The 15,589-nt window shown below is 35.1% G+C and overlaps 1 protein-coding gene across 6 annotated transcripts in view; it reads right to left on the bottom strand.

Annotated features, from left to right (window-relative positions):
- The window catches only part of DPH6 (diphthamine biosynthesis 6), a 444,382-nt gene that overhangs the window by 416,840 nt on the left and 11,953 nt on the right, over window positions 1–15,589 (bottom strand). For all 6 annotated transcript variants that reach the window (XR_009264244.1, XR_009264246.1, XR_009264245.1 and 3 more), the window contains exon 3: window positions 8,956–9,149. Coding sequence is in view for 2 of the 6 variants with exons in the window: in XM_058738274.1 (XP_058594257.1) it covers window positions 8,956–9,149 (194 nt within the window). In the remaining 4 variants the exon portion in view is untranslated. The remainder of the gene's footprint in view (window positions 1–8,955; window positions 9,150–15,589) is intronic.

Genomic DNA, 15,589 nt, shown 5'->3' with positions numbered 1-15,589 from the left:
TTTATGGCTATTTTATGATATAAGCACCACAAATTATCTGGATGAACAAGTTCCCAATTTAAAAGGGAAAGTCAATGTAAAAATATCAGTTTAAGATCTATCATACCATTGTGTCACTACCAATAAAGTCCTGTGCTACGAAAAAATGGAAGGATAACAATAAATGAGTAAAGTAATTTATACTTGTAAATTTTAGTAATATGTTCTTAGTCATTTAATAGAGAATATAACAAAGACAAGGTAAAATACAGGTCTAGAGTTGAAGTAAAGGACTGTAGGACAGAAACATACATTGTGTTGTCTTAGACAACACAATTCCTAAGCAGACATCTGCAAAAGGTTTCTTAAAAAATAAATGGTAGCATAGACAGGAAAAAAGACGAAAAATTCAATAGGACCCAGACACCAGACACTTGAAAGATAAGTCAGACATACCCAACACACTTTAAAATACATAGAGTTAAGATAGAAATCTATATTTTGCAGAAGAAAGGAACATAAGGAAAGTCAATTAGTAAATTTATAGAGAGGCACTGAACCAGGCAAAAAATAAATTGAAAGAGTATATATGTGCATGTTTAATATACACACACAATCAGTGATACCAAGAGGAGAAAGTTCAAGGTTAGGAGACAGAATAATCATTTTGCTAAAATGAGGGAGTCACATTTTCTAAGCTTTAGGGGGAATCTACAGATGAAGACTCTAGACCTGCGATAAGTTTACAAACAGTAATAATTGACAAGTATAATCCAACATTTTACTTCCAGACAGATCTTCCATCATGTGCTTTCTCATGCATGCATGACTTTACTGTCTGAAGGGCCAGCAATAACACAGCCTCAATGAAGTCGCACCTGGGAGTCAAAATGACACTTGTCTGTGCTGATTCCAACTCTTCTGTTTAGGGTCCAGAATCAATACTAGCAAAGCATTTCTTGTGCCAAGGGACCAGGTTTAATGTCCAAAATCTTGGGAACTGACAGGGCTTGAGGCAAGCTGTGCAATGCTGAAGAGCCAGGAGCAATCTGTACAGGGCTATGTGCCTGTTTAATTAGCATTATGTCTGGGTCCTCCCTGCAAATCTTAAGGGCCTCTTATATGTTCCTCCCACTCCAAACCTTTTGGATTTGCCTCAAGCCACCCAACCACCAAGGGTTTTTTTCCCTAATATTCAGAGTGAAAAAAGATCCACAGAGCAATTTTCCACCATAAGCATGTTTTCTAACATGCAGACACCAAAAATAATTTGAAAAAGTATCTGCTCAGCATTTTTATAAAGTACTCTGCAGCTGGAAATTATTCTTGGTATACTTAGTGGGTTATAGTGCCAAATCTGATAGGATATCTTATTTTGAAAAGTTTCACAATTATGCCTATTCCATTTAAGCTTCTAAGTGGAAAAACAAAAACAAAATGAATTTACCAATGGCATTACATCCTATTTTATAACAATGTTGTGGCTCCCCTGAATTAGACACATTGTGATATAAAATATAATTTGTTAAGCTTTGGACTAATTTGTTCAGTCATCCTTTAAAAGGCATCCATATGCCAGAAATACTGCTGTACACTAGATATGTAAAAATGAAGAGTACCGACTATGTCTTTGAGGGTCTCACAATCTAGCAAGTGACAGTCACATAAATAATCCTACTAATGTCCTGAGGAAAACAGTAGAGGTATAGACAAACAGAGAAGGAAAATACAGGAAGCAGATAAATTAGAGCCCATTTCATAGAAGTGTATGAAGTGAGAAGTTCTTTAGAACAGAGATAAGGATATGGAAAAGTACAGGCAAAGATTCAGATATAAAAAGCAATCTCCTAAAACCTATTAGTTCATTATAACTTGAACCCAGAAACTTGTATGGAAATGACAGGATCAGACAGGTAGGAATGGAAGGGAAGGCAAGGATCTCTTCTTAAAAGAATCTTTTCTGCCAAGGTAATGTGCTTGTAGTTTGCCTTAGTAGTGGGTTATTTAAGTATTTATGCAGAACAGCCAAGGACAATATAGTAGAAGGGTTGAATGGTACACAAGGTGATATTGAAGGCAAGCTGACGAGTTAGGAGACTCTCACAGAGTACAGGTGAAAACTCAGTAATAGTGAGAATGAAATCACAGGGTCAGATATCAGAAGTCACAGAAGTAATAGCAGGTTCCTAGAGATCTAATAGTGGTGGTTGGTGTGGGAGCGAACTGAAAGAAAATGGAAATCTAGTTGTGCGTCCCAGGTTAGACTTAGGTGATGGGGGTAGATGATGATGATTTTAACTAAGAGAGAAATATAGGAAATGGAGCAAGCTTGTGCAGGAAGAGAATGAATAAAATTTTGAACTTGTTGAATTTATCGTGCCTATAGAATATTCAAGTGGAGATATCATAAGAATTGAATGCAAGTCCCAGAGTATAGACTCACTGTTGTGGTTCCAATGGTCAACTAGGTTTGAAAAAGGATAAGACAGAAGGAGGGAGGGAAGAAGAGATGGAGGAGAGGAAGGAGGGACATACTGAAAGAAGAGCCATTTAGGATGGTTCCTAAGTTTGTAAGCAATTGAAACCTATTTATTTTCAGGAAACCTGCTGCTTTTTACCTCCCTGACACAGTTCACACTTCTACCAGCAACAGCTTGCTTTGTATTTGGAGATCCACTTTTCCCCCCAATGGGTTCTGTTCTTCCCACAGAACCATAGTAAAATGTGGTTCTAGTAATCATGACTCTATCTGTTGCTCTAGGAATGGCATATGATCTAGACCTATCCAGTCAAATAAAATCATCAACAATGACTGGTTCATAGATGATACAAGTCAGGCCACTGAGTGGCAATGAAATATAACTGGATAACTACATTTTCCTTTGAGTTATTTAAAAAGACTGAAGCTTTTCCTACTAGATTTGAACCAGAAAAAATGTAACCAGGAGCCATTTTCTGAATATAAGAGTCTAGTCAAAGAATGGAATCAATAGAAAATAGAGGCAAGAGATGGAAACAGGGGGGAAAAGATATTGATTACATAATTTGTGTCTTGTACTTAGTCTACTTGAAGCCAAACTTATCTTTAGGTTATTGTCAATAAATTATCTTTTTCTTAAAGGAACTCTCATGCATTGTTGGTGGAAATGCACACTGGTACAGCCACTGTGGAACACAGTATGGGCGTCCCTCAAAAAGTTAAAAATAGAACTACCATACGATCAAGTAATCCCACTAGAGGGTATTTACACAGAGAATACAAAAACACTAATTCAAAAAGATATATTGCACCCCTATGTTTATTGTAGCATTATTTACAATAGTCAAATTAGGGAAGCAGCTCAACTGTCTATCAATAGATGAATGGATAAAGAAGATGTGATATATATATACACATATAAATGTGATTATAGTTTATATACATTATTATATATTAATAATTATATGTATATACTATAGGTTATATATAAACAATGGAATATTATTCAGCCATAAGAAAGAATGAAATCTTGCCATTTGCAATAACATGGTGGATCTAGAGAGGATAATGCTAAGTGAAATAAGATAGAGAAAGACAAATACCATATGGTTTCACTCATATCTGGAATTTAAGAAACCAAAACAAATGAGCAAAGCAAAAAAGAGACAAACCATAAAACAGACTCTCAACTATAGAAAACAAACGTGATTACCAGAGGGGAAGTGGGTGGGGGGGGATGGGTAAAATAGAAGAGAATTAAAAGTATACATTGTGGTGAGCACTGAGTAATGTATAGAATTGTTGAATCACTATACTGTACACCTAAAACTAATACAACACTAGAAGTTAACTATACTGAAATTAAAATTTTTAAAAATTAACAAGGAAAAGAATATATAATATGTAAAAAAAACCAAAATTCTTTTTTCTTTAAAACAGTTTGAATATGACTTATAATCAAAATAAATCTAACCAACACAAAGAGTAAAGTGGCAATTGATGTTTCTAAAAACATAAAGTTAAAATCTAGTTTAAAAAATCAGCCACTTATTTACAAACCTTTATCAACAGTAAATATTTGGTTTAAAAAACAAACGGCAGTTATTCATTTATTATTATATTCAAATTATAATACAAGTTTCCATTAAGGAATTTAAGGTCATCAACACCAAGATAAAGTGAGAAAACAAATATGAGAGAAGAAAAGTAGCAAGGATTAGAAGAGGAAGACTGAATATGCAGCTTAAGGAAGAATATTAAATGAATCCCATTAGAAAAAAAATTAACACAGATTTCTGGCTAAAGAGAGTCCATTAAAATGACAACAAAGATATAACATCTAGAAAACAAAATGTGGGGCAGGCAGGGGTAGACATCAAAGGATTTCAGTACATTTCCTGAGTCAACAGATGAAGATGGAACAACGGCTGATACGTCAGCAGCAGAAGCTGTAACCTACTATTTGCGTAGCAGAGAAGAAAACCAAGGAAGAGAACAAATTAGGCTACATTATCCTGAACTCCAGGTGTAACAAGTATGAGATATGGGGCTGGAAAAACTCTAAAGTCAAAAATGTTCACAGTCAGCTTTGCTCCTGCCTAAATCTCAGATATGAATAAGCAACCAAGACATTTAAGAAAAGACTACAACATGAAAGAGAAGGAAATAGGAGAAAAAAGAGCCTAAAGGAAACATTAATATTTTAGGAAACAATGCTTAAAATCACTAGTTTGTATTTTAAGAGGGATATAAGAATGTTACATCTATAGAAGGAGAAATAAATTGTTATAAAAAAGAAACAACCAACAAGTGAAGTTATTGATTACCAAAAATACAACTGTTAAGAAAGGAGGGCATTTAGAAAGGAAATCTCAACAAAAAGATAGAAAGATACAAAATAATGTGAGAAAAGAGAGATGATTCAAACTAGGAGGTCTAATGTCCGATCAGTGAGAATACTACAAAAAGGGAACAGAGAAAACCAAGGGAGCCAATTATCAAACAAAGGAAGAGCATTTCTCAGAGCCATCCTCAAGCTACACTTCCGTTGGCTCTGCTATTTGTGTGTGTGTGTTAGATCTGACATTTGTATGTTTTTTCCATACAAAACAAAAAGCCATAGCAACTCTAGGTCTTACATCCACACATCCTTCTCTACTGGAGAAAATGTTTATCTCCTGCCAACCATCCATCATCCTAGGCTTCATTCATTCTATTGGGTACATATAAGTTAACAAAACCATCCCTGATGCAATCACTATAGTCAGGAGAATGCCATGTTGTGACTGGCTTTCACCTGGATTAATACCATCCCTGAACCATCATTAAGAGAAAGAGGACAGAGATATGCTGCTACTCAATAGGAAGCTGCAGAACGGATGCAGGAAAAGCAACCTTCAATATCCAATGCATTGTTGTGACATTTCAGTACACCAACCATAAAGACACAATCATAAAAGTTAACAGAGAGGAAAAATAAGTCAGCTAAAAAGAACAAAAATCACATCAGCATCAAATTTTTCATCAGCAAAATGCTAGTGAACCATGGAGCAATGCCTTGAATGGTTTGAGGAAAAATTACTTTTCAATCTAAAATTTTAAATTCATCCAATGTATCCATCAAATGTGAGGGCAGAATAGGAACATTTTCAAAATGTATGGATTTGAAAGTACCTTCCTTATGGAAGTTTCTTAAAGATGGACTAAAAAGAACGAATAGCCAAGACAGAGGAAGATATCAGAAACAGTAAGAAGTGGCTCTAAACCACTAGAGAGAGAAAGAATAAGTTAATCCTTAAATATACTCTTTATAGGGATATGGTGTTTACACATATCCTTCAGTAACTATTACATTTCTTTTTTTTTTAATTTTTTTTAACGTTTATTTATTTTTTTTGAGACAGAGACAGAGCATGAACAGGGGAGGGTCAGAGAGAGAAAGGGAGACACAGAATCCCAAACAGGCTCCAGGCTCTGAGCGGTCGGCACAGAGCTGGCCGTGGGGCTCGAACTCATGGAGTGTGAGATCATGACCTGAGCCGAAGTCAGACACTCAACCGACTGAGCCACCCAGGCGCCCCTATTACATTTCTTACGTGACTTACAAAGAAAACCCACAGAATTTAAAAATCACTATATTTCCAGGAAATAATATAGGTTATCTATATACCAAATTAATATATATACCAAAAATATTTATATACCAAAAAATATATATACCAAATTAATCCAGGTGAAAACCAAGGTGACGTTTTAATACTAACAAAATTCTAAAGAATAAAAAAAAGGCTAGTTATGTGAAAATCAGGTTATCTTGTAAACAGCTTGAGATATACATATGTTATCTACCTGTCATAATCACCCAGTAATCTATGAGATATAAAAGCTTATTACATTTATATTGGTTTTCATAACTTCTACAAAGTAGGAAACTTACTCTGTCATTTCTCCCAAGTCGTTGCTACTTCTTTTCAGCAGTTAGTTAAGCACTTTGCAAAAAGAAACAACTCCTACTCAAAAATTAGCTCTAATATTTTGAGGTAAAAAAAGAGCTACAAAACAAAAGATTGACTTACATGGGAAAGTCACAAAACTGCAACCTGTTATAAATAAATGCTTAAAATGAAAATGAATCTAAATGCTTCCAATGCTCCATTAATATTCAAAGGATTAAGAAATGCAATCCCATCTTTTTCTTAGAATGAGTGAACACTAACCTGAAGAATTATAGCTCTTCTAGATCCGTTTTTTCCCATAATTACTCAATTATTCATTAGAATATGTAAGACCTCTATTGGAATTTTTACACCAGTGTTTCACAAATGGATTTAACTATAAAAGCCTAGCTATACAATCTCTTCCATAAAAGCAATATATTTCTAATATTTATGTCCTTAAAATATCCTATAGTAAAATTAATATTTCTATACAGAAAGAGAAGGAACTATTTCGTCCCCGACAACTTGATAACATCTCTTTCAACTATAGTTATAATTATCATGTACGAACTTCCAAAGCAGTTGTCAAGATTTAACATTAGCATTAATTTATGTCATAACTGACGGTTACTATAAAGATAATGGCAAAGCATCCATTTCTCCAAAGACAGCATGGATCAAAAGGGAAATTTCTTCTTAATTACTACTAATCTGCCCATTTTTAATTAAATTGATCAGTAATTTATTATCTTTCCCTTTCTTGGAAGGCTATTATCACATAGCTTCCCCAAAGTTATCAGTTATCAGTGATTTTTAGGCAATCCAATTACTTCTGGTGTGAGTCCCACCATTTTGTAAAACTTGTTTATGCTAAAAACTTAATACCCAATTTCTCTGTACCTTAAAAAAGAAATTTTAAAAATGCAGGGGGGCCTGGGTGGCTCAGTCGGTTAAGCAGCCGACTTCGGCTCAGGTCATGATCTCACGGTCCATGAGTTCTGGCCCCACGTTGGGCTCTGTGCTGACGGCTCAGAGCCTGGAGCCTGCTTCAGATTCTGTGTCTCCCTCTCTCTGACCCTCCCCTGTTCATGCTCTGTCTCTCCCTGTCTCAAAAATAAATAAACGTTAAAAAAAAAATTAAAAATGCAGAATTTGCACTCAATATTTCACACTTGAAAGTGAGCAGTTTCAAGATCTTATTTGTACAGAAAGACAATTAAAAGTGGAACTTTTATGCCTTTCCCCCTTGTTTGATAATCAAAATAGTTGTTATTAGTATGTATCTTCCCAGAGGAAAGAAATGAGGTCCTTGTAATTTCCTTTGAAAAATATCTACTTCTTATGCTATCCATAACTAAACAATAAATTACGGCATTATTCCAAGTGTTTTCCCTATCAGTTTCTTTTCTAAAGGTAAATACAAATGAAAATATCTGACATACAAAATAAGAAATACTTAATTCAAGCAAACTTTAAAAGAAGTTAAGTGCTTCATGTATTTTTTCTGAATCAAAATCCTTAATTGATATTAAGCTTTGATCAGCATCAAATTTAAAATATAACACTGAAGTAACAAATTTTCATGACACTGGTTCATAATATAACTTCTCAGAAGCTGAACGTTCTGTGAAAAATGAGAAAATGAAATGCAATGTGTCTTGATAGAAGGGACAGAAATCTTCCTTCCCTTTGTGACAATACGCTAAGACAAGCAGGAAATATCAGCTTACATTCTCTATTTCATTAGATATGCCTTGTATGAATTGACTACAGCTGATTAAAAAAATTCTTATTAAGAATACAGAATGTATTCAAATAGTTAACTATCAATGCGAATGAAAAGATAATGGCTTAGTATAAAATAATCTCCATTAATTAACACTTAGTGAATAAGTTTCTACTACATTTATAAGGCCCACATTTTCTCTCCTAAATTTCCTATTTAGAAAAATTAACAGTGAATGCAAAATGTCTGCCAAACTCTTATGCACAGGGACTTAAGAATTTAATTCGTATCTCTCTTACTAGATTTAAGCAAGGTTCAGTCTTTTAGGTCTATTTAAATTTCACCATATTAGAAAGGTCTTGCTTGAGCACCCCCTCATCACTCCTTACCACTCTGTTTCCTTCGTCTTCATAGTACTCTTCAGCACCAAGCATATGATTTGCTTGTTTGTCTATTATCTGTCTACTCCCACTGCAAAGTAAGCTCCAACACAACAGGGCTTTGTCTGATCTCTTCATTGCACTATCCCCAGTGCCTAGAACTATATACCATGCACATAGTAGCATTCAATAAGTATTTGTTAAAAAAAAAAAATGATTAAAAGGTCACCAGCTCCAAAATCCTAAGGAAAAACTTAATTAAAGACATTTGACAACCATGAATGCCAAACTATACCAAAAGTTTTATTTTTAAATAATATTTAAAATAAAGGCATAGTAAGTTTTCTTTTCTATCCAAAAAGACTAAATATCTTGTCAAAGAATAGCTGGGTTACTAACAGTTGTTAATTATTACTACATTATTCAGTTAATGTAATTGGTTCCTGTGCATACCTTAACAAGTTTCAAAAGCTCATAGAGATCTTCAACCTCATCACCTTCACGTTCGGTATACACTCGTCCCGTATCCACACTCCTTCCTCTTATGGTACGGCGGTAGAGGGGAAGAGCCATCGCTTCTGCATACAGATCGACGGCGTGATGACCCACTGTCTGATACATGTAGCTATCCAGTTCATCTGACCCCACTGCAACATTGAAAGTGGAAATAATCAGTAAAACCGAGTGAAAAAGAAAGGGGATTTGAAAGTCCATCTGGGTTACTGCTTGGAGACTTACTACAGTATATCTCTCTGCATTAACGAAGTGAAATAAAGTGGAAGAGTGGCACATTTGTCCACAGTTGCATCCAGTTCACATCAGCTCTAGTCATCTCTACTACTAATTACAGATACATATAAATTTTTAAAACTATATACAATAAATGTTTAAAGAGAAGAGTAATATAGCCAATAAATTTTGATTAGTTTATTCAATTAAAGATTTTATTACATAAATGTTCTTCAAATCATTCAAGGTTATTTACAAAGTCATCTGGAGTTGTAGCAAAAAACCTTCCTTAACTAAGTAGCTACTTGGCTAACAAGTGACAAATATTTTAAAAATAAATTACATGCTCTTGATATATTTTATATTCAGTACTTCAACAAGACATACAAAAATATATAAATTAAGCAGCAGTCCAAGATAGCTGCAAAAGAAGACCCTGAACTTACCTCCTTCCACAGAAATACCAAAACTACAGCTACATATGGCATAATTCCCACTGAATTCTAGCTGAATAGCTCCCTCCACAACAAGGAATAAAAGGGCCACATCAAAATGTGTGACAAAAGCAGAGACTCAATCTTGCCCAAAACCCCAGCAGTGACCCACAACAGAAAGGGATCTCACAATACTGAAACCTCTCCCTGAGGAGGGAGGGGTTTGTGCCCCACACCAGACACCCCAAAACTGTAAAACCTGCACTTGAAAGACAAGGACCCTAAAACATCTGGCTTTGAAAACCAATGGGGCACACACCCAGGGGGTCTAAGGGACTGTGGAGATTTGAGATATTCCTTTTCAGGAGCTTGTGCATAGACTCACTCCTCCCAGGACCCAGCACAAAGACAGCAGTTTGAGAGATGACTGGGTCATACGTGAAGATTTATTTGCTAATATATAATTGTCTGCTGAAGGGGCAGGGGCAAGTTGGGACTTTTTTTGGAGATGGAAGTGCTGGTAAACAACATTTCCCCTCTCCTTCTTTCCACATTGCTAGCACTGGTGACAAGTGCAGGTGCCTCACCTCCAATACTTTTCCTCCACGTGGCAAAAGTTATAGGCATGCCCTACCCTCAGCACTCTTTCCTTGCTAAATCCACAGGTGAGCCCCACCTCCAGCACTCTTTTCCTGCATTGCTAAATCTGTAGGCATGTCCCACCCCAGTGCTCCTCCCATACCTTGCTAAAGCCATGGGTATGTTCTGCACCCAGCACTCTTCCCCTGCATCACTAAAACCATGGACATCACCCTCAGTGCTCTCCTGCAGCCTCACTCAAGTTGGCCACCAAGCACAGTCCACACAACAGACACTCCTCCATCACTTGAACCTAGTAGCCAGAGGGGCTTCTGTTTCTAAGCCCCACAGGACTAGCTCTATGGAGGCTACCACACCTACAGCACTGAACAGACAGGAGACTGAAACTCCTCCCATCTGCTTTGCAAAAGGCCCATATGCTTGTCCTGGAGCTTCAACCTGAGGGACAGGCTTCATGTTAGTCACATACCTAAAGATTACAGAGGTGCCCTCAGGAACCACAGGCAAGGAGTTACATCTTTGAACCCTCCCTTGGCCTTGTTACAGCTCACTGATACCTCTCAGAAAGAAGCCCAGTTTTTTGTAACTCATGCCCAAAGGACACTTTCATCAAATCTCAAAGTTTAACAGCAGAGTTTATACTTGTGGTCCCACCAAAATGTATATATTTGCATTCTTTAAAAACTGCTGCCTGAGGATCTGGCTTTCAATCCACCTGAAACTAGTTCTTAACTGAGATCACTCCCTTTGTAACACTGATAGGTCTTGGAACACCTTCGACACTGGGGACCTAACAAGAATAAATCAGTCTACTTAGGCAATCACAAAAGTTCAAGAGACAACCAGGAACTAAAGCAAGGTTGAACAACAAGGTTCATCTACGGAAGGCCACTCCCATCAAGACTGGAAGAGACAGCTGTTTCATTTAATATATAGAAACAAACACAGAGAGTAAAGCAAAATGAGGAAACAGAGGAATATGTTCCAAATGAAAGAATAAGACAAAACCTCAGAAAACACCTTACGGAAATAGAGTTAAATAATTTAACTGATAAAGAGTTCAAAGTAGTATTCACAAAGATGTTCACTGAATTCAAGAGAAGAATGGATGAGCACAGTGAGAACTTCAACAATGAGGCAGAAAATATAAGAAAGTAACAAACAGAAGTCACACAGCTGAAAAATACAATAACTGAATTGAAAAAGTCACTGCAGGATTCAATAGCAGACTAAATGAAGCAGAAAAAGGATTAGTGAGCTGGCAGACAAAGCAATGAAACTCACCCAGAAAGATCAGATCGAAAAAGAAACAAAAATTAAGTGAAGATAGCTAAAGTGACCTAGGAGACAAGATCAAGAATAATAGCATTCACATTATTGGGGTCTTGGAAGGAGAAGAGAAAGAGAAAAAGAGGTAGAAAACTTACTGACGAAATAATAGCTAAAAACGTCCCTAACCTGAGGAAACAGACATACAGGTCCAGAAAGCAAAGAGAATTACAAATAAGATGAATCCAGAGAGATCCATAGCAAGACCCATTATAATTAAAATATCAAAAGCTAAAGATAGAGAATATTAAAAGCAGCAAGAAAAAAAACTAATAGTTACATACAAGGGAACCCCCCCCCCATAAGACTATCAGCTGATTTTTCAGCAGAAACTTTGAGGGCCAGAGGGAGTATCATAATATACTCAAAGTGCTGAAAAGAAAAAAACTTCCAGCCAAGAAAAATCTACCCAGCAAAATTATCATTCAGAATTGAAAAAGAAATAAAATATTTTTCAGAAAAGAAAAGCTTAGGGAGTTTATTACCACTAAACTGGCCTTACAAGAAATTTCAAAGGGATTTCTCTAGGCTGTAAAAAAAAAAAAGCATATGTCTAATAACTAGAAAACGTATGAAAGTAAAAACCTAATGGGTTAAAGGAAATATATAGTAAAGGTAGTGAATTAACCACTTATAAAATCAGTTTATAGGTTAAAGGACAAAAGTAGAAAAATTTACTATAATTATAATTAAGGGATATACAAAACTAAAAATGTATAATATAATATTAAAAACATAATGAGGTGCCTGGGTGGCTCAGTCGATTAAGCTGAAACTTAAGCTGAAACCTGACTTGGTTTTGGCTCAGGTCATGATCTCTCTGTTCATAGGTTCGAGCCCTGACTCCACGCTGACAATGTAAAGCCTGTTTGGGATTCTCTCTCTCTGCCCCTCCTCCATTCACACACTCTCTCTCCCCCTCTCTCTCTTAAAAACAAAAAAAGAAAAAACTTTTAACACATACAGTGTGGGGGAGGGAATGTAGCTTTTAAAATGCATTCAAATTAAAGTTGCTATCTATTTAAAACAGACTGCTATATATGAAATGTTATGTATATATAAACCTCACAGCAACCAACAACCAAAAACCTATAATAGATACACAAAAGATAATGAGAAAGGAATCTAAATCCAACATAAAAAAAAAAAAAGGGCATTAAACCACAAGGGAAGACAGCAAGAAAAGAAGAAAGGAACAGAAAGAAATTACAAAAAAGATAGGAAACTTAACAAATGGCAATAAGTAATATACCTGTCAATAATTAATTTCAGTGTAAATGGACCAAATTCTCCAAACAAAAGACAAAGAGTGGCTAAATGGATTAAACAAACAAACACAAGACTCAACTATATGTTGCCTAAAAGAGATTCACTTTAGCTCTAAGGACACACACAGAATAAAAGTGAAGGAATAGAAAAGATACTCCATGCAAATGGAAAAAGAAAAGTGGTACTGTTATACTTTAAAACAAAGACTATAACAAAAGATAAAGGGCATTATATAATGATAAAAGCGTCAATCAAAAAAGATGACATAAAATTTGTAAATATTTATGTACCCAACATAGCAGCACCTAAATATATAAATATTGCCAGATCAAATATTACCAGACCTAAAAGAAGAAATTAACAGCAATACAATAGTAGAGAACCTTAATCATCATGTAAGTAAGAACCACTTACATCAATAAATAGATCACCCAGACAGAAAAATCAACAAAGAAACATCAGCCTTAAATGACACATCAGACCAGATGGACTTGGTAGATTTATACAGAATATCCCATCCAAAAGCAGAATACACATTCTTCTCAAGTGTTTGTGACCATTCTCCAGGATAGATCACATATTAGGCCACAAAAAAATAATAAATTTAAGAAGCCTGAAATAATAGCAATCATTTTCTCCAACCACAATGTTATGAAAACTAGAAATCAAATACAAGAAGAAAACTGGAAATTTCAGCAGTATGTGGAGATTAAACAGCATGCTATTGAACTAATGGGTCAATAAAGAAATCAAAGGCAAAGTAAAAAATAATACCTTGAGACAAATGGAAATGGGAATACAACAATCCAACACCTATGGGATACAGTAAAAGCAGTTTTAAAGGGTAGTTCAAAGCAATGCAGGTTTACCTCAAGAAACAAGAAAAATCTCAAACAATCTACTTTAACACCTCAAGAACAAGAGAAAGAATAAACAAAGCCAAAAATTAGCAGAAATAAGGAAACAACAAAGAGTAGAGCAGAAATAAAATAGAGACTCAAAAGACAAAAGAGAAGATCAATGAAATTAAGAGCTGGTTCTTGGAAATGATAAACAAAATTGACAAAGATTTTGAAGATCCAGCAAAAAATTAAGAGGACTTCAAATAAATAAAATCAGAAATGAAAGAGGACATGCTACAACTGACACCACAGAAACACAAACGATCATAAGAGTTACTAAAAGCAATTATATGACAACAAATTTGGCAATGTAGAAGAAATGGATAAATTTTTAGAAACATACAATCTTCCAAGACTAACTCCTTAAGAAATAGAAAATCTAAATAGACTGATTACTAGTAAGGAGATTGAATCAGTAATCAAAAACCTTCCAACAAACAAATCAAGTGGGATTTACTCCAGGGTAATAAGATGGTTCACATCTGCAAATCAATTAACATGATGCACCATATTAACAAATGAAGGATAAAAATCATATGATCACCTCAATACATGCAGAAAAAGCATTAGAAAAATTTGGCATCCATTTATAATAAAAATTCTCAACAAAGTGAGCATAGAGGGAAGTACCTCAACACAATAAAGGCAATATATGACAAGCCCACAGCTAACATCATATTCCATAGTGAGAAGTTCAAAGCTTTTCCTCTAAGATCAGAATAAGACAATGACATTCACTCTCGTCACTTTTATTCAACATAGTACTAGAAGCTCTAGTCACAGCAATGAAGCAAGAAAAAAAAAAGCATCCACATTAGGAAGAAGTAAAACTGTCACTATTTGCAGATAACATGATACTTTATATAGTAACCCTACAGACTCCACCAAAAAACTATTAGAACTAATGAACAAATCCAAAAAGGCTGCAGGATATAAAATCAGTATACAGAAGTCTGTCACATTTTTATACACTGATAACAAACCACCAGAATGAGAAATTAAGAAAACAATTCCATTTACAATCGTATCAAACAGAATAAAATACCTAGGTATAAATCTAATCACGGAAGCTAAAGGCCTGCACACTGAAAACTATAAGATATTGGTGAAAGAAATCAAAGAAGACACAAATAAATGGGAAGATATTCCATGCTCATTGATTGGAAAAATTAATTGTTAAAATGTCCATATTACCCAAAGCAATCTATAGATTCAATGCAATCTCTATCAGAATTCCAATGGAACTTTGCACAGAACTAGACCAAATAATTCTAAAACTTGTATAGAGCCACAAACAACCCTGAATGGACAAACCAGTTTTGAGAAAGAAGAACAAAGTTGGAGGTTTCACACTCCTTGATTTCAAACTGTACTATAAAGCTATAGTAATAAAACAGCTATAGTAATCAAAACAGTATGGTATTTGCATAAAAACAGACAAATAGATCAGTGGAAAAGAATAGTGAGCTCACAAACCCACACGTATATCGTCAATTACTTTATTACAAAGGAGCTAAGAATATACATTGGGGAAAGAATAGTCTCTTTCAATAAATGGTGTTCAGAAATGGGACAGCTACATGCCAAAGACTGAAACTACATCACCATTTTATACCATACACAAAAATGAACTCAAAATCGGTTAAAAACTTAAAACAAATTAGAACTCAAAATAGATGAAAGACCTGAAACCATAATAATTCTAGAAGAAAACATAGGTGGTAAGTTCTTTGACATTGGTCTTGGCACTGAGCTTTTGGATCAGACTCCAAAACCAAAAATAAACAAATGGGACTAGATCAATCTAGAAAGTTTCTACACAGC

This window comes from Neofelis nebulosa, chromosome 7 (assembly GCF_028018385.1).
Source record: "Neofelis nebulosa isolate mNeoNeb1 chromosome 7, mNeoNeb1.pri, whole genome shotgun sequence".
NCBI classification, from domain to species: Eukaryota; Metazoa; Chordata; class Mammalia; order Carnivora; family Felidae; genus Neofelis; species Neofelis nebulosa.
Note: the sequence above shows the minus strand (reverse complement) of the source record. Positions and strands in the feature narration are given on the sequence as shown.